Source organism: Astyanax mexicanus, chromosome 3 (assembly GCF_023375975.1).
Source record: "Astyanax mexicanus isolate ESR-SI-001 chromosome 3, AstMex3_surface, whole genome shotgun sequence".
NCBI classification, from domain to species: domain Eukaryota; kingdom Metazoa; phylum Chordata; class Actinopteri; order Characiformes; family Acestrorhamphidae; genus Astyanax; species Astyanax mexicanus.
This window is the reverse complement of record NC_064410.1, coordinates 61,136,423-61,162,500: the sequence shown is the minus strand read 5'-3', so window position 1 is coordinate 61,162,500 and position 26,078 is coordinate 61,136,423. Positions and strand designations below refer to the sequence as shown.

Here is a 26,078-nt window from a genome sequence, read left to right as displayed (position 1 = left end):
TATTAGTATTTACAAATGTGAAAATAACAGTTCTTAATGATTAATTATTGGTATATTAATGAAAGTTATTATAAAGTGTTACTGATATTTTTATTTCTTTTTATTCCAAGTTGCTCATGCTTTGCTCTGTCTGAGAGAATTCTGGCTCATGTTCGTCTTCCATTATTTGTTGCACTTTGGCACAACGACGAAACGTCAAAGCTGATGCGTTTCTCCCGCTCTTCTCTTCATGCTTCGTTTAATCAAGAAAGAAGATGCTACGCTAACTGCGCTAACTATGCTACATGTGCTTCACACTAACGCTACGTTCTTACCTGGCGAGAAAAGCCACGGTATCTGTGCTACTTACACTAAATCCCAAATATGGGTAAAACGAACAGGTTGGACCTCCTTGATAACTCACGACTCTGCGATTTAAAGACTTTTTGGAGCTCAGAAGAAGCGGAGAAGTTTCGGGAATTTGGGAAAATTGCATGTTTGAAGCTGCAGACTGCTGTACTTTAACACCTTCATGTAGGTTCAGCACTACTGTTTAAACCCTGCTGTTACAGGACTTTTACATAAACTGGAAAATTTAACACAAGAAATGTGTTGTATGAAGATCTCGGAGGATCTTACTCTACTGTTTAACATTGCTGAAAAAAAAGAGAAAAAGAAAAAGATCACAGTACTTGTGATTGTGTTCAACTAACTATTTCTATACCTTTACCTCTATAAATACATATACAGGGGTTGGACAATGAAACTGAAACACCTATCATTCATGGCTAAATTGGAGCAGCCTGGTGTTCAATCTTCATTAATTGCACATTATTGCACCAGTAAGAGCAGTAAGAGTGTGAAGGTTCAATTAGCAGGGTAAGAGCACAGTTCTGCTCTAAATATTGCAATGCACATTATAACATTATGGGGGACATACCAGAGTTCAAAAGAGGACAAATTGTTGGTGCACGTCTTGCTGGAGCATCTGTGACCAAGACAGCAAGTCTTTGTGATGCATCAAGAGCCACGGTATCCAGGGTAATGTCACAATACCACCAAGAAGGACCAACCACATCCACCAGGATTAACTGTGGACGCTGTAAGAGGAAGCTGTATGAAAGGGATGTTCGGGTGCTAACCCGGATTGTATCCAAAAAACATAAAACCACGGCTGATCAAATCACAGCAGAATTCAATGTGAACCTCAACTCTCCTGTTTCCACCAGAACTGTCCGTCACCACAATAAATTATTGTGCTCTAAAACCAGGTGTTTCAGTTTCATTCTCCAACCCCTGTAGACACACTCATTGTCAAAATAAATAAAAAATAGGGGCGCCTAGAAAATGTGGGGTTGCAATGCTTTTCAGAAGAAAGTTAAATTAAATTACCAGGAACAATAAATAAATGCACTATAAGGCGCACTATTAATAAACGTGTATTTTTTTGGTGTATTTACATATACAAAGTGCATCAGATTATAAGGCACATTATGCGACACTTGTAAGGAACAAGGGTACTGCCATGTCTCCCTTCTAATTCAGCAGGTCTCACCGCTAAATGGGGCAAGTAAAGTAAAGATAAGCTAAGTAAACAAAAATTCTTCTTTTTTTTTAAAGTCAAACGAGCACTGCTTGTCATTCTACACAAACAGCTCTGGAAAAAAATAAGAGATCATTTTAAAATTAAGTTTCTTTGATTTTATGAAAATTGAAAACCTCTGGAATATAGTCAAGAGGAAGATGTATGATCACAAACCATCAAACCACCAAACTGAACTGCTTGATTTTTTACACCAGGAGTGAAGCAGCATAAAGTTATCCAAAAGCAGTGTGTAAGACTGGTGGAGGAGAACATGATGCCAAAATGCATGAAAAAAAAAAACTGTGATTAAAAACCACCAGGATTATTCCACCAAATATTGATTTCTGAACTCTTAAAACTTTATGAATATGAACTTGTTTTCTTTGCATTATTTATTTGCATTTGTTATTTTAGCCCTTTCTCATTTTCTGCAAATAAATGCTCTAAATTACTATATTTTTATTTGGAATTTGGGAGAAATTTTGTCTTTAGTTTATAGAATAAAACAGTAATGTTCATTTTTCAGATAAACTGATTCAGAAACTGAAGTGCTCACTTAATCATTTATTGTTCCTGGTAACTTTTACCTTCCTTCCAAATAGTATTATATATATTTTTGATGATGAGTGTAATTAACTCTTACTTATGGAGGAGGGGGTGAACTCAGTGAACTACGACAGGTAACTTTAACCGGTTTCCAGGTATTCAGCGTTTTTAACTGTACAGAGCCGTATATTATTGTAAAGTTTAAAGCTACTACTGTTGATGCATTTCATGCATTATTCTCAACACTACAACTACAGTTATAAACAGTACATAACTCTATATGCATGTAGTCCCCCCCTCCCCCCTTCTGCCTTACACACACTGTCATTAACTCAGCGGTACATCATTTGTAAGAAACTAATACAACCCTAATTCTAAGAAAATGTCGGGATGCTGTGTAAAATGTGAATAAATGTACTTTAAAAACGGAATGGTTTTAAATTTTGGTTCATATTATAACAAATTATAATAAATTATCAGATGTTAAATATATATATATATATATATATATATATATATATATATATATATATATATATATATATATATATATATATTACTTTTTTTACATTTGATGAAAAGAGAAATTAGTAATCATTTGCAAATATTATGCAAAGAAGAAGTTATAAGGCAAATGGGTTTAAAAATGAACTGAACTGAAGTGGCAAAATGGAAAAAAAAAATTCAGTATTACAAGTTTTAGTAATTTTCTTTGGTTGTGTGGAGAATTTCGTTTTTTTTTTTTTTTTTTTTTTTTTTTTGATTATATTTTTGTCAACATTTTGGGTTTATTTTTGTTTGTTATTTTTCTAATAATAATAGTAAATACATAATTGATTTTCTTTTTTTACGGTCGAATAATAAAAGTAACGCGATAGTTACTTTTACTGGTAACTAGTTACTTTTATAGTAGAGTAACTCAGTTAGTAACTTTTTTGGAGAAGTATCGAGTAAATAACTAATTACATTTTCAAAGTGACGTGCCCAACACTGGTTATTAATGCAGAGCCACCTGAGGGCCTGAAGATACCTAGCATCTTCCAGAATACTGACCATCAGCCTTGTCCCTTAGTCATATGGATTTTTTTTTTTTACTTTTATTGATATTATGGGCTGTAGATGGTGGGATATCCAAATTCTACACAAATTTTCACTGAGTAACATTTTTTTTTTATGAGATTGTTCCATCATTTTCAGATACAGTTTTGGGCTGATCGGTCAATATACTAGTGCATCTCGAAAAGTTACTTTATTTTAAGTAATTTAGTTCAAAATGTGAAGCTTATGTGTTGTATAGATGAATTGCACACAGAGTCATCTATTTTAAGACCAATTGATACTTTCGGCAGTGTGGGCAGTGTGCCAAGTCCTGCTGGAAAATGAAATCCACTGACTTTGAACTTGATAGAACACAGTGGATCAACACCAGCAGATGACATGTCTCTCTTTATCCAAACCATCACTGATTGGTGGAAACTTCACACTAGACCTCGAGCAGTTTGGACTGTGTGTCTCTCCACTCTTCCTCCAGACTCTGATCCCTTGATTTACAAATGAAATGTAAAATTTACTGATGATCAGTGATGGTTTGGAGAGTCATGTCATCTGCTGGTGTTGATCCACTGTGTTTTATTATCAAGTCTAAAGTCTAAAGTGGATTTCATTTTCCAGCAGGAATTAGAACACTTCCAAAACTACCAATTGGTCTTATGTCATATATAATATTCAAATTTTCTGAGACACTGATTTTTGGGTTTTCATTGGCTGTAAGCCATAATAATCATCAAAAATAAAATTAATTATAATATATGAGTTTCACATTTTGAACTGAATTACTGAAATAAAGTAGTTTTTCAATGATATTCTATTTTTTGAGACACACAGGTGACTCTGCCTCTCTAAAATACACTTTTATACCCAGTTATATAAGGTGAGTTATCAATTGCTTTTACTGCAGCTGCTTTTATTGGTACCACTTACATTTCCAGGCTTTTGCTGCCCCGCCCCATCGTGTAAAAGTGTTAAAAATAACAGAGTAAAATGTCTCTCTTTTAACATCTGATTTCTATTCTATGTTCTGCTGCAACTAAATATGGTTGTATGAGATTTGCAAATCATTTTATTCTGTTTTTATTCACATTTATTACCGTTTTACACAGCATCCCGCATTATTCTAGGACTGGGGGTGTAAATAAAAATATAAAAGTATATTAGAGTATGTAGAAAATGTTAGAGATAGATGTGGATCTGTTTTAAGCTGGTAAAAGCTTGTATTATAGGAATGCTTTGAGTATAATAAAGTAAAATGTGAATAACACTGTTAGCTGTTGATCTGTACAGTGTAATCTGAGCGTGGCTCTGTGTTCCTCCCTCTCCGTCACCAGGGGTCAGTGTAGACTTATTTACAGGAGCATAACTTCACTCACATTGAGAGAGACTCCTTCATCACCCTCCTCCTCCTCCTCCTCATTCCATGCTCTCTGTACGTTTTGCACTTCTCTATTGATCAGCTGGTTCAAATAAAACCTAGAGAATAATAATAAACCAGTTCAGATGAAGTGTGTGTGTGTGTGTGTGTGTGTGTGTGTGTGTTTGTGTGTTTCAGTTTTTGGTAAAAATTAAACAACTTATTCAGTGTTATATTTTCACATTCAATTAATTTTTTGATACATATTGGAGTTTTTGAGACCTCTGAATCATCAGGGCCGTGATAAAATAAGCAATGAAGTTAATTTTACACCTATAATAAATTAAACCAGTAATAAATACAGAAAATCAGCCATTATTTTCTGCTCACAGTGCCATCCCTCTTTAACTTTTTAAAGCCAAATTTTTCATATACATTTTTTTTCATACATATTGGAATTTTTGAGGTCTCTGCAACCTCAGGACGGTGATAAAATGCAGAAAAATGAACTTAAACCTGCCGTTTCTCGGCTCGGGTGAAGTGTGTTTGTTTTTAGTGAAAATTAAATAAGTTTTTCAGTGCTGCCCTTCTTTAACCATTTAAAACTGAGTTTTTTCACATTTTATATAATTTGTGATACTTACTGGAGTTTTTGACACCTCTGCAAAATCAGCCTGGTGATAAAATAAGTGATGATATTAGATATACACCTATAATAAATTAAACCAGTAATAAATACAGAAAATCAGCCACTTGTTTTCTGCTCACAACATTCAATAAACATCCCTAAAGGTTAATATGACTAAGTACATAAATAAATGTAACTATCTCTGATTTTGTATCAAGTAAATTACAAAATAATACTTCATTTATTTTTTTTAAATAATTGATCAAAAGGTTAATTAAACAGCAGTTTAAACCAGTTTTAAAGAATTTAAATATTAAGGCAGTTATTTAATAGTTATAAATGTAACCAGTAATATTGACATAATTATGTGGATTGTCCTTGTTTTGCAGAAATTGTTTACGTGAGTAGAGCATAAAAATGAAGTTAAACCTGCCGTTTCTCAGCTCTTGCTCCCTGCACTGAACTTCCTGCAAACTTCAAGCATTTAAAGTTTAATGAGTTTTTGGATGGAATCTGTATGGTAACATTTTGGCAAGAGAAAATATTTAATATTTAGTAAATATTTAGTAAACCAGAAGCAAAAACACAATCCACACACTGCATTTGAGACTGAAAGAGTTTTTATTTAGCAGACAGACAGTAAAGCTTCTCATTAAAGCACTGAATAAAGATGAAGATCAGAATTAATAACAGCAGCAGGAACTGAGCTGCAGGAGTGAGCCTGTCACTATAATTACATTATTTAATAATCATACAATATTTTAATATGATCTCAGTCATTTTTCTGACCTAAATATTGTCCAGTGTGCACATACATTTTGCACTTATTTATAACGTATTAACTACTTCTGGTTAAATTGTAACAGGATTTCATTGGCTTGTTCTTTCTCAATAAACACATTTGAAAGTTAATCTAATTTTATGATTTTTATGCTTTTATATTATAATTCTATTCATGACATTATACAGTCTGAACCCAGCCCCGGTCTGAATATTTATACAAAAATCTAAATTTTGTATTTTGATGCACTCAAATAATTCAATAGATGTCGCTTACCCAGATAGCAAGAAGAATCGGCACAAGATTGGATGATGTATACGAGCATCAGGTGAGATTTACCCTCTACTATGTCCTATTATACTCAGCAACCGGGGTGTTGGTACATGTGACTCGAGCCGATTGCCCTATTATATTCCGCAAAGAAGGGTGTTGGCACAAGTGACTCGAGCCGATTGTTCTTTTATACTCAGCAACCGGGGTGTTGCTAAATGTGGCTCGGGCCGATTGTCGTATTATACTCAGAAACTGGGGAGTTGGTACATGTGACTTATGCCGATTGTTCTATTATACTAAGCAACTGGGGAGTTGGTACATGTGACTTATGCCGATTGTTCTGTTATACTAAGCATCTGGGGTGTTGGTACATGCGACTTATGCCGATTGTTCTATTATACTAAGCATCTGGGGTGTTGGTACATGCGACTTATGCCGATTGTTCTATTATACTAAGCGTCTGGGGTGTTGGTACATGTGACTTATGCCGATTGTTCTATTATACTAAGCATCTGGGGTGTTGGTACATGCGACTAATGCCGATTGTTCTGTTATACTAAGCATCTGGGGTGTTGGTACATGCGACTTATGCCGATTGTTCTGTTATACTAAGCATCTGGGGTGTTGGTACATGCGACTTATGCCGATTGTTCTATTATACTAAGCATCTGGGGTGTTGGTACATGCGACTTATGCCGATTGTTCTATTATACTAAGCATCTGGGGTGTTGGTACATGCAATTTGAACTTTCACATTTTTCTCTGCAAATGGGATGTTGGCACGTGCAGTTTGGGCCAATTGTTGCTTTATACTTAAAAATGAGGGTTTTAGCAAAAGCAGCTTTGAACAATTTTGATATTATACTCAGCGGCTTGAGCGGATTGTTGTATTATACTCGGTAACCGGGGTGCTGGCCCATGCCAAATGCTGCCCAGTTGTGAGCTGAGCATTTGGCCCAGAGTCTCGTCTAGATTAAAGTGGAGCCGGGATTGATCGGAGTGATTTTTGCTATCTGAGTTAGAGACGTAATTATTTAAACTGAAGGACAGAGTGCTGTAAGGAAATTTCTACATCTTTTAAATGATATATGACACACGTGTCACCACTTTTTATTCTTTAACTTTCGGCCACTAAAAACAGTGATGACAGGTGACAGGCATGTGTAAAAATGTGTGTGATCTCAGGTGAGCAGGAACAGCAGGTGTGTGTGATCTCAGGTGAGCAGGTGTGTGTGAAGCTCAGGTCAGCAGGTGTGTGTGAAGCTCAGATCAGCAGGTGTGTGTGTGTGTGTGTGAAGCTCCTGGTCTCAGTTCTCTTCACACAGCTGTGTGTTCAGACTCTTCCTCACTGGAGGCTGTGAGGGGAGGACGGCCTCACAGCTCACCTCCTTGGTCTTCCTCCACTGGTCCTCAGTGAGGGTCAGAGTGCTGCTCCAGCCGTACAGCCCCTCCTTCTGCCGGACCCCGGCGCTCACGCACACACCTGAGCTCCGCCCGGCTCCGCCCACACACACACCTGAGCTCGGGCTGCTGCCGTCCACCTTCCAGCTCAGAGTCCAGTCTGAGGGAAAACCCTTACTGGCCAAACACACCAACGTAGCTTTACCCTGCTGCAGAGACTCACCAGAGGGGGGCAGCACCGAGAGAGTGGGACGAGAGACACCTGGAGAGAGAGACAGATACAGAGAGAGATACAGAGAGGGAGAGAGATATACAGACAGAAAGGGGGAGAGAGAGAGACAGATACAGAGAGAGGGAATAAGGAAAAGATATACGATTAGATGGACAGAGAGAGACGGGGAGGAGAGAGATACAGAAAGAGAGATAGAAAAGTGAGGGGGTGAGAGAGATAAAGAGTGAAAGAGGTAGACAGAGAGAGAGAGAGAGAGAGAGAGGGGGAGATACAGAGTGAAAGAGAGGGGAGATAAAGAGAGAGATACAGAGAGAAAGAGAGGGAGGGAGAGATACAGAGAGAAAGAGAGGGAGGGAGAGATACAGAGAGAAAGAGAGAGGGAGGGAGGGAGAGATACAGAGAGAAAGAGAGGGAGGGAGAGATAGAGAGAGGGAGGGAGAGATACAGATGTCTGTGTGTTAGAATAGTCTCTTTCACTTCCCTTTAACAGACCTTTAAGCAGAACATCAACACTAATAACTACTGAAACTCTAAACTCAACAACAAACCAATAAAAACATCAATAAATCAGCAAATAAACCAGCAGGAATTAAATAAAATTAGTTATGTTTACATTATCGGTCAAAATATTTAAAACACCCTTATTGTTTAGTTACTGTAAGATCCAGTCAGGCTGCTTTTATATTTTCTCATTTTAACAATGACTTTATTACTGCAGTTCTTCTCCGGTCAGATTAACTCTAATCCTAATCCTAATTCTAATTCTCTTCTCTGCTGAAACTGAGTCTCAGTTCTTAATCATGTTAATCTGAGCTAAAGGCTAAAGCTGCTGTTTCCATGTGGGTCAGCCAGACGTCTTCCTGTAGCAGTTTTTTTTTCTCCAGTTTCTAAGAGTCTTTATTTGAAGGTGTAGGAAACAGTACTCACCGCTCTCTGACTTCTGTATCTGTAATTTCTAATCTAAAGAAAAGAACTTCTACTTTTAATAGTTACAGAGTTCTCTGTGTTTTATCTGTGTCTTTTTCTAGTTATGATGATGATGAAAGTGTGAATGTGCTGTAAGTGTGTAAATGCTGCTGCAGTAGAGAGTAACAGCAGAAACTCCAGACCAAGAGTTTGGAAATTTACATTTATAAAATTAATTTACAAAGCTACAGACCAGCTGTAAGCTTTTAACCAGTGAACTATTCTAAAAATTACCCCTGATTTTTTTATATTATTTTTTCATTGTTTTTTTTTATTTTACTTTAGTTTATTGCAAAATTGTGTTGACTGGATTTTGTACCATTTCCAGTTGCCTGGACCCTAAGAAATTAAATGGCAAAAAAAAAAATGTTTTGAGTAAAATGAACATTGTTGTTTTATTCTATAAACTATGGATATTTCTACCAAATTCCAAATCAAAAATATTATCATTTAGAGCATTTATTTGTGATTTGTAAATGTGAAATAAAATAATTCAATTAATATTTGGTATAATAATTTTTAATCACAGTTTTTATGCATCTTGGCATGTTCTCCTGCACCAGTCTTACACACTGCTTTATGTCTTTACTCCTGGTGCATAATCATCCATCTTCCTCTTGATTATATTCCAGAGGTTTTCAATTTGGTAAAATCAAAGAAACTCATCATTTTAAGTGCTCTCTTACTTTTTTTCCAGAGCTGTATATTAAAAGGGTATTTAGTCTTATATTAAAATAAATATGCAATAATTTAATTTAGAAAATGCTAAACAATGATGAATAAAAAAATAATAATGTTGAACAATTAAAGAATTGTTTCAACATTAGTAAGATCTCTAATTATAATTTTTATTACAAAATTATTCAGTTGGATCAGTAATTCTGAGACTCTTTCACTTCCCTTTACCAGACTTTATGTTCATATAGCTGAACATCAACAATACTAAAAATAATATATCTGTATATATATCTATATCATTTGAGAAATACTTAATAAAATAGGAATATAATATTTGTTAGGATTCTGTCAGTGTAACCAGTATTATATACATTATTAAATACATTATATACATTATTTTCTGCATTTAACACCAAAACTTAAAGAAAATGAAAGAAAATTATAAATTCAACACATAAAGAGAGAAAATACAATCTTACCTATAACTATTTTAATAAGGACCCAGTAAATAAATACAGGATTTAAAAAATCAGAATTAGCTATTTAATAACTGTACTTTTTTATAAATATACTAAAGCTACTTACTGTTTAAAAGCTATAATTTATATTGGTGTTTAATTAATCACTAATAAATTGATCTAAAAAGTGCCCGAGCTGAAAGAATGATGCACACTGTCTACAATGTTTTAGGTATTTATTCATTTACAAAGTGATTTAATTTACCAAGTAAAAACAAACTTATATCTTTAATTCTCCAGATTACTAAAGGTGTTAAAGTTTTAATTCTGTACAAATTCTACATCATAATGAATAAAGAATTACTTACTTCCAACTAAGAGTTTCGTTCCTCCACCGAAAACGGCCCACCACAGTGATACAGAGCTGCAGAACAGCCGTACAAAAACCTCCTGCACTAAAACTGCTGTGTGTTTCTGACCAGCTCTTACTGTCTCCACCCCGTTACACACCACACTTACAGCTCAGGGGTTAATAATAATAATAATAATAATAATAATAATATAAACCTGTGGTCCTGTGGGGTGGATCAGATACAGCAGTGCTGCTGGAGTTTTTAAACACTGTGTTCACTCACTGTCATCTCCTACATAGTCATTTAGTTGCTACATGTTTTGCACAACGTTTTGTGAACAATACAATTAACATTCTTAAAGCATAAAATTTCTCATGTTTTCTGGATGTTCTTACAACATTTTAATTGGATGTTTTTGTCACGAAGTGTTTTAATTTTTACTTTAGGGAATGTTACTTCTTGTAACAAGTAGCTGGAAACATGCTGTGAGAAACGTTGTGATAACATTGTAATTCATTATGTCACACATTTGCAGAAAGTTCCTAAAACCCTATTCTTTGTATCGTTACAGGCTTCTCTGTTAGTAGAACATTTTCTGAACTTTGCAAACAGAACAATTAAACATTTCTTTCCGTTTTCTGGATGTTCTTAGAACATTTTTGTTTAACACTTTGATGCAAATTGCGTCAAAAATCGTGCATTGTTCCTTATACACTCTATTATTAACAAACTACTCTAACAATAACTAATAAACACTCTAACCTAACTATTCCTGGAAAAAAAGTCGTGTGAATTGATTTCAATAATCCTAATGCTAGCTGAGTTAGCTTAGCTTTAATGCTTTCATTGCTCTCTGTACAATATATGGTAGGCTTGGGTGAAAGTAGCCGCTGTGTTTGGTGTGTGTGTGTGTGTGCCCAAAAGCTTTTTCTGTGCACATCTAATAAGAGTTAGCTGGCTATCTTTAGCTAAAACATTTCTCACTAAAAATAAAGTAGTTAACATTAGCTAACCTAGCTAGTTAATCACGTTACACTGTGGAACATATGCCAGTTTAAAGTATAGCTTGCTAGCTATCCATTATGTGGTGCTCACGACTTAGTGAGTGGTGCTCACGACTTAGTGAGTGGTGCTCATGACTTAGTAAGCGGTGCTCACGACTTAGTAAGCGGTGCTCACGACTTAGTATGTGGTGCTCACGACTTAGTATGTGGTGCTCACGACTTAGTAAGTGGTGCTCACGACTTAGTATGTGGTGCTCACGACTTAGTATGTGGTGCTCACAACTTAGTAAGTGGTGCTCACGACTTAGTAAGTGGTGCTCACCACTTTCTACGTAAAAAAAAAATACACCACGTCCCTCTAGGGGCTCCGTACAAGTCTGTACATTCAAAAAAAAGAAAAAAAAGATCAAAACACGATCAATTCCATGAAGATTTACACATTCTGGAAGCATTTACGTTATTTCTGAGCAGCTCAATGTCTTCTAGAATAAGGAAAAATAATAGCATGTGGGAACTGACAGAAACGGAGAAAAAAACACACCAAAATAGGCTGGGGTTCATTTTTGCAACACAATGTTTTTAGTTTTAGTTTTGGGAATGTTACTTTTAACGTTTACTCTTTCGTGCATGTGGAAATGTTAGGTGAGAAATGCTTTAATAACAGTTAGAATGCAAACCTTCCTGCAACCTTTTTTTAAATGTCCTCAGAACATTCTCATAATGTTCTCTATTAGTTTGGATCTTTCCTAAAAGGCTGCACACAGAACTGAATCACATAATCAGACCCAAAAATCTGAAGTTCTGTGAATATCTGGTAAAATATAAAAATAAAACAGATAATAAATGTGTGTAGGTGTTGTGGATCTTCTGGCTCTCTGCACATGAAGGACAGAAGGTGCAGATGGTGGTTAAGAGGTTTTGCATGCTCACGGCTCCACACTCTTTAAGAGTGACGGTGAGTGTTCACCACTGGAGACTTCAATCCATCCAGCACAATGAGGACCAGACTGATTCTACTGCTGACCACACTGACCTGCTTCCCTCCAGGTGAGATTCTCTTTATTCCTGCAGTTTGTAGAAGATCTCAGCTTTTATTCTTCCTCTAATTTTATTGATCTGGTTCTTCAGGGTCCCACCAAGAGGTCCAGACTCCTGAGAGAGTTTTTGTTGAAGCAGGACAGGACGTCACTTTCAGCTGTGTTGCCAGTAGTGGAATAGGTTATGACTTGAGTTGGTATCAAGTGAAATCTGGATCTGCTCCTAAACTGCTGATTTACACCTCAAGTTATAGAAATTCTGAAGTTCCAGAGAGATTCAGTGGAACAAACTCTGGATACACTTTTACAATGACCATCAGTAAAGTCCGGACTGAGGATACTGGAGATTATTACTGTATGGGTTTCTATTCTGCTTCGCTCACACAGTGAAAAACTGTCGTACAAAAACCTCCCTCAGTCCGACCACAGAGGAACTGAGAGCTGCTTACACACACTCAGACACACACAGTATTATATTTTATTATTAATATTAGATTTGGAGATTTCTACATTTCATTTTTATTTAATTTGGTAAATGTCGCATTCAATATTTAATTAACATACAGCAGCAACATTAGATGAACAAATATACTGCAACTAAATCTTTTTCTTCAGAAGATCATTATTTATTTTGTAATATAGGCACAAAAAGGGACTATTGGTAAAAAAAATACTTTTATAATTTATTTTTAGTTCTCAACAAATAGAACAATAACTTATATTTTAGGAATTTAGTTTTCTGCAGGTTCAAAGAGTTCTGATAAAGTATGAAGCTGTAGTTTTCACACTCTGGATTTAACAAAGGGTTTGTTAAATGTACATATATATATATATTTTGCTTAAATTATCAAAATTCAGTTTATTTTAATTTCTACAGACTAGTTGTAAGTTGTAAACCAATGGTGTGCTCCCCAAAAAGCCCGTGTATGTATAGTGGTAAAAATACAGCTCTGAAAAAAATTAAGAGACAACCTTAAAATGATGAGTTTCTTTGATTTTACCAAATTAAAATCCTCTGGAATATAATCAAGAGGAAGATGGATGATCACAAGCCATCAAACCACCAAACTGAACTGCTTGAATTTTTGCACCAGGAGTAAAGCAGCATAAAGTTATCCAAAAGCAGTGTGTAAGACTGGTGGAGGAGAACATGATGCAAAGGTGCATAAAAAAAAAACTGTGATTAAATGCCAATCAGGGTTATTCCACCAATTATTGATTATTTCTGAACTCTTAAAACTTTATGAATATGAACTTGTTTGTTTTCTTTGCATTATTTGAGGTCTGAAAACTCTGCAGCTTTTTTCTTATTTTAGGCATTTCTCATTTTCTGTAAATAAATGCTCTATTACCTTTTATTGCAAAACCAGAGAAACTGATTCAGAAACTGAAGTGCTCTCTTAATTTTTCTCCAGAGCTGTACATATTAATATATTAAGTCAGATAATTTTAGGTAAATTCAGGTAAATTTACTCAACTGGTTATTTCAGGTATTATGGGCTTAAAACTATTGTTTGACAGTTTTGACAAAATTGTCTTAATTATTAGCTTACAAATGATGTGGCAAATGTAGGTTTAATCACAGCTATATTTATAATCATTTTTATCTTTTTTACAAATATAATAAGTGCATGAGTGAATCCTGCAGGACCAGACCATCCCACAGCAACACAGGATACAGGTAACTTGCTCTTACAGCTTACAACACTAGTTTTAGCAGCTTCCCAGTATAGGAATTACAAAAACTCACCTGAGCAAAGGTAGCTTTGAGTGACAGACAGCACACTGATGGTAAGTAAGAGGGAAGAACACATATATAGTATAGTATAATATAGTGTTTTACATGCATACTGAACTCATAGTTTTGTAGTTTGGCACAACAAACATGTTTAAGATTTCAGATATAAGTTGTTAAACTCATTTTATTTGTGTTGTACTGGCTGGTAAGTTCATTCAACCTGAAGGTGTACAGTATACTGGGCAGTGTGCCAAGTCCTGCTGGAAAATAAAATCCACACTTGATAATAAAACACAGTGGATCAACACCAGCAGATGACATGTCTCTCCAAACCATCACTGATTGGTGGAAACTTCACACTAGACCTCGAGCAGTTTGGACTGTGTGTCTCTCCACTCTTCCTCCAGACTCTGCTCCCTTCATTTACTTTAAATGAAATGTAAAATTTACTGATGATCAGTGATGGTTTGGATAAAGAGACATGTCATCTGCTGGTGTTGATCCACTGTGTTTTATTATCAAGTCTAAAGTCAGTGCAGTTTTGTTTTCCCACAAAATCTTACAGCACTTCATGCTTCCCTCTGATACCGACAACTTTAATAGAGATGTGGATTTCATTTTCCAGCAGGACTTGGCACACTGCCCACACTGCCAAAAGTACCAATTTGTCTTTTATAATATTCTAATTTTCTGAGACACTAATTTTTGGGTTTTTATGGGCTGTATATAAGTGATAATCATCAACAATAAAATAAATAAACGCTCTGTGTGTTTAATACATCTATATAATATATGAGTTTCACATTTTCAACTGAATTACTGAAATAAAGTAACTTTTCAATGATATCCTCTTTTTTTTGGGATGCACCTGTAAATGCAAAATCACTTTTTAGATTGTAAAAAGGGTTAAAATATGATCTCTTGAGTGAACAGGATGGAAACCCCCCTAAAAACTGCACAGCTGCTTCAGTCTCAGGGGTCCGGACGAGTTTATCATGTGAAACTCAGATTTGCATGATCAGAACGGTGGATTTATTTCCAGATCAGTAGAGTTTCAGTAACTGGTAGCAGATGTTTCCGTAAAATCTTTCAATAAACTACAAATAGTACAGATCTCACCTGTCCCAGCGGAAGATCATTCCATGGTCCAGTATAACTGAACCCCTGTGAACAACATGAACAAAATAAAAGTAGTGGTGTCAATCGATTAAAAAATTTAATCCGATTAATGAAAACAATATAGTGTGATTAATCTCACTTGTTCTTCTTAAGACTGACTAGTTCTTATAGTGGATATTTAAATATAAATAAAATAAAGAATGTAAGAAATGTAAATTAGTGGTGTAAATTAAAATACTTGTATATGCAGTATAAACGTTTGCTGCTGGAATAAAGAATGCATGATAAATTGGATTAAATTAGATCTTAATTAGCTGAGTATAAAAGAGTGTTTTCACGTTTTCACACCTGTAGTTGTGAAAGTTTCTATGATCTGGATCAGTTGATGAGTTTTTTTATTTGGAGCGTTTTCCCTCTGTTTGGTTTGGTTTCACACAGGTATAAAAACCTAAACGCACCAAAATGTGCACCAATAAACCACACGAGCATGTCGCCTCCTCTGATTGGTCAGAGCTGTCTGGCGCGGGAGTAAGAAAGTAAATATAGTGAGGAGGTTCTGTGTTTCAGTGTGTTTATCTGTATATCTGTTCAGTGTGAAGCTGCTTTAATACAGAACTCTGAAAATGTGCAGATGTGAGCAGTGAGCGCAGCACATGCTGAGCTGTTAGTGTGTAAACAGCATGGAGCAGCAGAGACAGCGCTTGTTCATAGCAGTATATTATCTGACTAATATATCAGATTAAACTTAACTTAAAAATAAGTATATTTGTTAGCTGGGTCAGATCGAAACTAAATCACGTTCTCACCACAAGCATTTATTGCCTTGAAATTAGATCATACGTTTTATGCCTAATAAATCAAAGAGCTCATTAAACTTTTTGGATGTAAGATTTGTTTCCTGATCTGTCAAAAACTATTTCACGTGCTATCCCTACCCTGAATATTAGCGGCAACAGAGCATTAACAAGCTTTTTATATTATAGTTTCTTTAAAATAGCCACCCTTTGCTCTGATTACTGCTTTGCACACTCTTGGCATCATTCTCTCAATGAGCTTCAAGAGGTGGCCACCTGAAATGGTGACTGTTTTCCAACAGTCTTGAAGGAAGGAGTTCCCAGAGGTGTTTATTTGCACTTGTTGCTCCTTTCTCTTCTTCACTCTGTGCTCCAGCTCACCCCAAACCATCTGGATTGGGTTCAGGTCCGGTGACTGTGGAGGTTCAGCTCATTTTTTATTAAGTACATAAAACTCCACATGTGTTCATTCATAGTTTTGATGCTTCAGTGAGAATCTACAATGTAAATAGTCATGAAAACAAAAAAACACACACATATATATATATGCCTCGTTTTAAATGTCAGGACTCTCCGGATTCTAGTAAGGAGGTGTGGAGCTACTGGAGCTGGATAACGGTGTAAAAAGTGATTTATCAGGGTAAATTATGCCCCGTATCTCCCAGTCTGAAGGGTGTTTGTTGGACAAACTGTTAAAATTTGCCTTTTATTCTGTACAAAATGTCTTTAATCAGAACAAACTCTATATCACTCTATATTTTGAGTGACTGGTCTTGTACCTACAGTATAAATAATTTATTATTTATTTATTTACTATTTTTACTGATATGATTCAGTCTTTGTTGTTTTTCACTGATTTAAGTCTTGACTTTTTTTCCAGAATAAAACAAAAAAAAAAACTGATTGGAATTAGACATTTATCATCCACAATGGAGGCCTTCACCTACCAAAAAATTAAATAAAAACAGCTGATTTACAAAAACATTATATAAAGATTTGACCATTCAGTTTACATTGGGGTGAGATATAAATGTAATGTAATGGTCAATTATTGTCCAGTGAAACTTTATGCTTCACAAGACATATTTTGCACAATGCAATATAATAAATAATAAATATAAAACTAAAAAACAACTGGTTAAAAAGCTTTTCTCATTTAAATACATGGAGATTTGAGATTCATTAGTGACCACTGCAACATTAGAAGACACAAACCCATTAATTAATCACTAATGACTTTATCTCTTAATACATCTATATAATATATGAGTTTCACATTTTCACTGAATTACTGAAATAAAGTAGTTTTTCAATGATATTCTATTTTTTTGAGACACACAGGTGACTCTGCCTCTCTAAAATACACTTTTATACCCAGTTATATAAGGTGAGTTATCAATTGCTTTTACTGCAGCTGCTTTTATTGGTACCACTTACATTTCCAGGCTTTTGCTGCCCCGCCCCATCGTGTAAAAGTGTTAAAAATAACAGAGTAAAATGTCTCTCTTTTAACATCTGATTTCTATTCTATGTTCTGCTGCAACTAAATACGGTTGTATGAGATTTGCAAATCATTTTATTCTGTTTTTATTCACATTTATTACCGTTTTACACAGAATCCCGCATTATTCTAGGACTGGGGGTGTAAATAAAAAGATAAAAAGTATATTAGAGTATGTAGAAAATGTTAGAGATAGATGTGGATCTATTTTAAGCTGGTAAAAGCTTGTATTATAGGAATGCTTTGAGTATAATAAAGTAAAATGTGAATAACACTGTTAGCTGTTGATCTGTACAGTGTAATCTGAGCGTAGCTCTGTGTTCCTCCCTCTCCGTCACCAGGGGTCAGTGTAGACTTATTTACAGGAGCATAACTTCACTCACATTGAGAGAGACTCCTTCATCACCCTCCTCCTCCTCCTCCTCATTCCATGCTCTCTGTACGTTTTGCACTTCTCTATTGATCAGCTGGTTCAAATAAAACCTAGAGAATAATAATAAACCAGTTCAGATGAAGTGTGTGTGTGTGTGTGTGTGTTTCAGTTTTTGGTGAAAATTAAACAACTTATTCAGTGTTATATTTTCACATTCAATTAATTTTTTGATACATATTGGAGTTTTTGAGACCTCTGAAACATCAGGGCCGTGATAAAATAAGCAATGAAGTTAATTTTACACCTATAATAAATTAAACCAGTAATAAATACAGAAAATCAGCCATTATTTTCTGCTCACAGTGCCATCCCTCTTTAACTTTTTAAAGCCAAATTTTTCATATAAATTTTTTTTTCATACATATTGGAATTTTTGAGGTCTCGGCAACCTCAGGACGGTGATAAAATGCATAAAAATGAACTTAAACCTGCCGTTTCTCGGCTCGGGTGAAGTGTGTTTGTTTTTAGTGAAAATTAAATAAGTTTTTCAGTGCTGCCCTTCTTTAACCATTTAAAACTGAGTTTTTTCACATTTTATATAATTTGTGATACTTACTGGAGTTTTTGACACCTCTGCAAAATCAGCCTGGTGATAAAATAAGTGATGATATTAGATATACACCTATAATAAATTAAACCAGTAATAAATACAGAAAATCAGCCACTTGTTTTCTGCTCACAACATTCAATAAACATCCCTAAAGGTTAATATGACGAAGTACATAAATAAATGTAACTATCTCTGATTTTGTATCAAGTAAATTACAAAATAATACTTCATTTATTTTCTTTAAATAATTGATCAAAAGGTTAATTAAACAGCAGTTTAAACCAGTTTTAAAGAATTTAAATATTAAGGCAGTTATTTAATAGTTATAAATGTAACCAGTAATATTGACATAATTATGTGGATTGTCCTTGTTTTGCAGAAATTGTTTATGTGAGTAGAGCGTAAAAATGAACTTAAACCTGCCGTTTCTCAGCTCTTGCTCCCTGCACTGAACTTCCTGCAAACTTTTTTTTTTAAACATTTAAAGTTTAATGAGTTTTTGGATGGAATCTGTATGGTAACATTTTGGCAGGAGAAAATATTTAATATTTAGTAAATATTTAGTAAACCAGAAGCAAACACACAATCCACACACTGCATTTGAGACTGAAAGAGTTTTTATTTAGCAGACAGACAGTAAAGCTTCTCATTAAAGCACTGAATAAAGATGAAGATCAGAATTAATAACAGCGGCAGGAACTGAGCTGCAGGAGTGAGCCTGTCACTATAATTACATTATTTAATAATCATACAATATTTTAATATGATCTCAAGCATTTTTCTGACCTAAATATTGTCCAGTGTGCACATCAACTCTGCACTTATTTATAACGTATTAACTACTTCTGGTTAGATTCTAACAGGATTTCATTGGCTTGTTCTTTCTCAATAAACACATTTGAAAGTTAATCTAATTTTATGATTTTTATGCTTTTATATTATAATTCTATCCATTACATAATTTAGTTGAGCCCAACCCAGTTTTTAGTATTCATACAAAAATCTAAATTTTGTATTTTGATGCACTCTAGATTTTCAGTACATGTCACTTACCCAGATAGCATGAAGAATCGGCACAAGATTGGATGATGTATACGAGCATCAGGTGAGATTTACCCTCTACTATGTCCTATTATACTCAGCAACCGGGATGTTGGTACATGTGACTCGAGCCGATTGCCCTATTATATTCCGCAAAGAAGGGTGTTGGTACAAGTGACTGTGGCCGATTGTTCTTTTATACTCAGCAACCGGGGTGTTGGTACATGTGATTGGGGATAATTGTTCTATTATACTCAGCAACCGGGGTATTAGTACATGTGACTCGAGCCGATTGCCCTATTATATTCCGCAAAGAAGGGTGTTGGCACAAGTGACTCGAGCCGATTGTTCTTTTATACTCAGCAACCGGGGTATTAGTACATGTGACTCGAGCCGATTGCGCTATTACATTCCGCAAAGAAGGGTGTTGGTACAAGTGACTGTGGCCAATTGTTCTTTTATACTCAGCAACCGTCATATTATACTCAGAAACTGGCGAGTTGGTACATGCGACTTATGCCGATTGTTCTATTATACTAAGCATCTGGGGAGTTGGTACATGCGACTTATGCCGATTGTTCTATTATACTAAGCAACTGGGGAGTTGGTACATGCGACTTATGCCAATTGTTCTATTATACTAAGCATCTGGGGAGTTGGTACATGCGACTTATGCCGATTGTTCTATTATACTAAGCATCTGGGGTGTTGGTACATGCGACTCATGCCGATTGTTCTATTATACTAAGCAACTGAGGAGTTGGTACATGTGACTTATGCCGATTGTTCTATTATACTAAGCATCTGGGTTGTTGGTACATGCAATTTGAACTTTCACATTTTTCTCTGCAAATGGGATGTTGGCACGTGCAGTTTGGGCCGATTGTTGCTTTATACTTAAAAATGAGAGTTTTAGCACAAGCAGCTTTGAACAATTTTGATATTATACTCAGCGGCTTGAGCGGATTGTCGTATTATACTCGGTAACCGGGGTGCTGGCACATGCCAGATGCTGCCCAGTTGTGAGCTGAGCATTTGGCCCAGAGTCTCGTCTAGATTTAAAGTGGAGCCGGGATTGATCGGAGTGATTTTTGCTATCTGAGTTAGAGACGTATTTATTTAAACTGAAGGACAGAGTGCTGTAAGGAAATTTCAACATCTTTTAAATGATATATGACACACGTGTCACCACTTTTTATTCTTTACTTTCGGCCACTAAAAACAGTGATGACAGGTGACAGGCGTGTGTAAAAATGTGTGTGATCTCAGGTGAGCAGGAACAGCAGGTGTGTGTGAAGCTCAGATCAGCAGGTGTGTGTGTGTGTGTGTGTGTGAAGCTCCTGGTCTCAGTTCTCTTCACACAGCTGTGTGTTCAGACTCTTCCTCACTGGAGGCTGTGAGGGGAGGACGGCCTCACAGCTCACCTCCTTGGTCTTCCTCCACTGGTCCTCAGTGAGGGTCAGAGTGCTGCTCCAGCCGTACAGCCCCTCCTTCTGCCGGACCCCGGCGCTCACGCACACACCTGAGCTCCGCCCGGCTCCGCCCACACACACACCTGAGCTCGGGCTGCTGCCGTCCACCTTCCAGCTCAGAGTCCAGTCTGAGGGAAAACCCTTACTGGCCAAACACACCAACGTAGCTTTACCCTGCTGCAGAGACTCACCAGAGGGGGGCAGCACCGAGAGAGTGGGACGAGAGACACCTGGAGAGAGAGACAGATACAGAGAGAGATACAGAGAGGGAGAGAGATATACAGACAGAAAGGGGGAGAGAGAGAGACAGATACAGAGAGAGGGAATAAGGAAAAGATATACGATTAGATGGACAGAGAGAGACGGGGGGAGAGAGATACAGAAAGAGAGATAGAAAAGTGAGGGGGTGAGAGAGATAAAGAGTGAAAGAGGTAGACAGAGAGAGAGAGAGAGAGGGGAGATGAAGAGAGAGATACAGAGAGAAAGAGAGGGAGGGAGAGATACAGAGAGAAAGAGAGGGAGGGAGAGATACAGAGTGAAAGAGAGGGGAGATGAAGAGAGAGATACAGAGATAAAGAGAGGGAGGGAGAGAAACAGAGAGAAAGAGAGAGGGAGGGAGAGATACAGATGTCTGTGTGTTAGAATAGTCTCTTTCACTTCCCTTTAACAGACCTTATGCTCATAAAGCAGAACATCAACACTAATAACTACTGAAACTCTAAACTCAACAGCAAACCAATAAAAACATCAATAAATCAGAAAATAAATCAGCAGGAATTAAATAAAATTAGTTATGTTTACATTATCGGTCAAAATATTTAAAACACCCTTATTGTTTAGTTACTGTAAGATCCAGTCAGGCTGCTTTTATATTTTCTCATTTTAACGATGATTAACTCTAATTCTAATTCTAATTCTAATTCTCTTCTCTGCTGAAACTGAGACTCAGTTCTTAATCATGTTAATCTGAGCTAAAGTCTAAAGCTGCTGTTTCCATGTGGGTCAGCCAGACGTCTTCCTGTAGCAGATTTTTTTTTCTCCAGTTTCTAAGAGTCTTTATTTGAAGGTGTAGGAAACAGTACTCACCGCTCTCTGACTTCTGTATCTGTAATTTCTAATCTAAAGAAAAGAACTTCTACTTTTAATAGTTACAGAGTTCTCTGTGTTTTATCTGTGTCTTTTTCTAGTTATTATGATGATGAAAGTGTGAATGTGCTGTAAGTGTGTAAATGCTGCTGCAGTAGAGAGTAACAGCAGAAACTCCAGACCAAGAGTTTGGAAATTTACATTTATAAAATTAATTTACAAAGCTACAGACCAGCTGTAAGCTTTTAACCAGTGAACTATTCTAAAAATTACCCCTGATTTTTTTATATTATTTTTTCATTGTTTTTTTTTATTTTACTTTAGTTTATTGCAAAATTGTGTTGACTGGATTTTGTACCATTTCCAGTTGCCTGGACCCTAAGAAATTAAATGGCAAAAAAAAAAATGTTTTGAGTAAAATGAACATTGTTGTTTTATTCTATAAACTATGGATATTTCTACCAAATTCCAAATCAAAAATATTATCATTTAGAGCATTTATTTGTGATTTGTAAATGTGAAATAAAATAATTCAATTAATATTTGGTATAATAATTTTTAATCACAGTTTTTATGCATCTTGGCATGTTCTCCTCCACCAGTCTTACACACTGCTTTATCTCTTTACTCCTGGTGCATAATCATCCATCTTCCTCTTGATTATATTCCAGAGGTTTTCAATTTGGTAAAATCAAAGAAACTCATAATTTTTAAGTGCTCTCTTATTTTTTTTTTCCAGAGCTGTATATTAAAAGGGTATTTAGTCTTATATTAAAATAAATATGCAATCATTTAATTTAGAAAATGCTAAACAATGATGAATAAAAAAAATAATAATGTTGAACAATTAAAGAATTGTTTTAACATTAGTAAGATCTCTAATTATAATTTTTATTATAAAATTATTCAGTTGGATCAGTAATTCTGAGACTCTTTCACTTCCCTTTACCAGACTTTATGTTCATATAGCTGAACATCAACAATACTAAAAATAATATATCTGTATATATATCTATATCATTTAAGAAATACTTAATAAAATAGGAATATAATATTTGTTAGGATTCTGTCAGTGTAACCAGTATTATATACATTATTAAATACATTATATACATTATTTTCTGCATTTAACACCAAAACTTAAAGAAAATGAAAGAAAATTATTAATTCAACACATAAAGGGAGAAAATACAATCTTATCTATAACTATTTTAATAAGGACCCAGTAAATAAATACAGTATTTAAAAAATCAGAATGAGCTATTTAATAACTGTACTTTTTTATAAATATACTAAAGCTACTTACTGTTTAAAAGCTATAATTTACATTGGTGTTTAATTAATCACTAATTAATTGATCTAGAAAGTGCCTGAGCTGAAAGAATGATGCACACTGTCTACAATGTTTGAGGTATTTATTCATTTACAAAGTGATTTAATTTACCAAGTAAAAAACAAACTTATATCTTTAATTCTCCAGATTACTAAAGGTGTTAAAGTTTTAATTCTGTACAAATTCTACATCATAATGAATAAAGAATTACTTACTTCCAACTAAGAGTTTCGTTCCTCCACCGAAGATGTACCACAGTGATACAGAGCTGCAGAACAGCCGTACAAAAACCTCCTGCACTAAAACTGCTGTGTGTTTCTGACCAGCTCTTACTGTCTCCACCCCGTTACACACCACACTTACAGCTCAGGGCTTTATAATAATAATAATAATAATAATAATAATAATAATAATAATAATAATATAAACCTGTGGTCCTGTGGGGTGGATCAGATACAGCAGTGCTGCTGGTGTTTTTAAACACTGTTCACTCCTACATGATTACTAAGTTACTAAATATTCTTATAATGTTCTCTGTTAGTAGAACGATGTTTGAACGTTACATTCTTAGAGCAGTACATTTTTCATGCGTTCTAGATTTCTTAGAACATTTTAATTGAATGTTTTTGTCACGCAGTGTTTTAATTTTTACTATTTTTGCACCAGGAGTAAAGGCATAAAGTTATCCAAAAGCAGTGTGTAAGACTGGTGGAGGAGAACATGATGCCAAGATGCATGAAAAGACTGTGATTAAAAATAAGGGTTATGATCTTGTTTTCTTTCTTTGCATTATTTGAGGTCTGAAAGATCTGCATCTTTTTTATTATTTCAGTCATTTCTCATTTTTCAGTAAATAAATGCTCTTAATGAGTTAAATATTTTTATTTGGAATTTTTGAAATGTTGTCTGTGGTTTATAGAATAAAACAACAATGTTTATTTTGAAAATGAAAAGAAAAAGAGACACTAAATGTACAATACAACAAGAACCCTTTGTGGAACTTTTCAAAACGTTACTAAACGTTCTAATAATGTTTTAAAAAAGATCTGCAGGACGAGTTATTCTGTGAATATCTGTTAAAATGTAAAAATAAAACATTAGAAGAAGATAAACAGATAATAAAGGCTGATTTTTTATAGGATGGAAATGTGTGTAGGTGTTGTGGATCTTCTGGCTCTCTGCACATGAAGGACAGAAGGTGCAGATGGTGGTTAAGAGGTTTTGCATGCTCACGGCTCCACACTCTTTAAGAGTGACGGTGAGTGTTCACCACTGGAGACTTCAATCCATCCAGCACAATGAGGACCAGACTGATTCTACTGCTGACCACACTGACCTGCTTCCCTCCAGGTGAGATTCTCTTTATTCCTGCAGTTTGTAGAAGATCTCAGCTTTTATTCTTCCTCTAATTTTATTGATCTGGTTCTTCAGGGTCCCACCAAGAGGTCCAGACTCCTGAGAGAGTTTCTGTTGAAGCAGGACAGGACGTCACTTTCAGCTGCGTTACCAGTTTTGGAATAGGTTATAGGGTGAGTTGGTATCAAGTGAAATCTGGATCTGCTCCTAAACTGCTGATTTACGGCTCAAGTAACAGAAATTCTGAAGTTCCAGAGAGATTCAGTGGAACAAACTCTGGATACACTTTTACAATGACCATCAGTGAAGTCCAGACTGAGGATACTGGAGATTATTACTGTATGGGTTACTATGACATTGACAGTCCTTCGGGCGCCTCTTACCCCCGTGAGTTAACACAGTGAAAAACTGTCGTGCAAAAACCTCCCTCAGTCCGACCACAGAGGAACTGAGAGCTGCTTACACAAACTCAGACACACACAGTATTATGTTTTATTATTAGGGTTCAAGCACCGAAGGTGCGTAGAACCCTATTGTTTTTGTTAAGATTTTTCTTCTTCTTCTTCTTCTTATTAGGGGTTCGAGCACGCAGTGCTAGAAACCCTATTGTAATTGTTCTGATTATTATTAGGGGTATCATCTGTGGCCTATGTCCTAATGGTCTACTGAAGGAAAATTTGATATGTAAATTTCAGTTTCCAGCAAGCTTTTGACAGGCTAAACAATCACCAATCAGGACGACACTTATACTGTACATGTATATGAGGGCCTTCTATCATCCATTAAGATATGGCGTTGATTGGCCTCTAGGGGGCGCTATAGCAGAAAATCATTTATATCTAAATGTACGTGTGGCCCAGTCATAGGATTCTTTTTTATTTGTATGCTTTGCTGTAACTTTTACAACTTTGTAATTACATGTCTTTACCAAAAATGTATTGTTTTGCATCAGTGGCCAGTAGAGTAAAAATTGCACTTTTCAAACTAGTCCCTGGATATTCAACCAATCAAATCAACTTTGGTCTTGATGCAATCTTGAGACACTGTAGGTAAATAATTATCGAAAAAAATTTGGAATTTTAACTTTTTGTGGCCCCAACACCTTGATCAAACATGTACGTGAAAGCCTTTTCAGAGTTATTTGGCCAAAACTCTGGCAATGTTTGCGGCATGCCAAAACTGTTGAAGCTACTAATTAACAATGACATTTGAAGTACATGTGCCAAGTATGAGCCAAATAAGTCTTCAGTAGGCTCTACAGTGACAAATTAACTATTTTCAATTTATTCTATTTATCGCTATTTTCCAACCTAAATGGACAGAAGAC

The 26,078-nt window shown here is 35.4% G+C and overlaps 1 protein-coding gene across 1 annotated transcript; it reads right to left on the bottom strand.

The window, feature by feature from the left end:
- Nucleotides 1–5,747: 5,747 nt before the first annotated feature.
- On the bottom strand, nt 5,748–23,976 carry LOC111189781 (Ig kappa-b4 chain C region). The gene is made up of 3 exons (XM_049475929.1): nt 23,909–23,976; nt 23,611–23,753; nt 5,748–7,862 (listed from the first exon to the last, which is right to left on the bottom strand). Exons 1-3 carry the CDS (start codon nt 23,974–23,976, stop codon nt 7,507–7,509), a joined length of 567 nt encoding a protein of 188 aa, XP_049331886.1. The 3' UTR covers nt 5,748–7,506.
- Between the last annotated feature and the right edge of the window lie 2,102 nt (nt 23,977–26,078).

Coding starts and splice junctions, on each gene's coding strand:
- LOC111189781 (XM_049475929.1), bottom strand. CDS start 23,976: ATGTACTGCTCTAAGAATGTAACGTTCAAACATCGTTCTACTAACAGA. Junction 23,754..23,908: donor GAACATTATAAGAATATTTA/GTAACTTAGTAA, acceptor CTGAGCTGTAAG/TGTGGTGTGTAACGGGGTGG. Junction 7,863..23,610: donor AACGAAACTCTTAGTTGGAA/GTAAGTAATTCT, acceptor CTCTCTCTCCAG/GTGTCTCTCGTCCCACTCTC.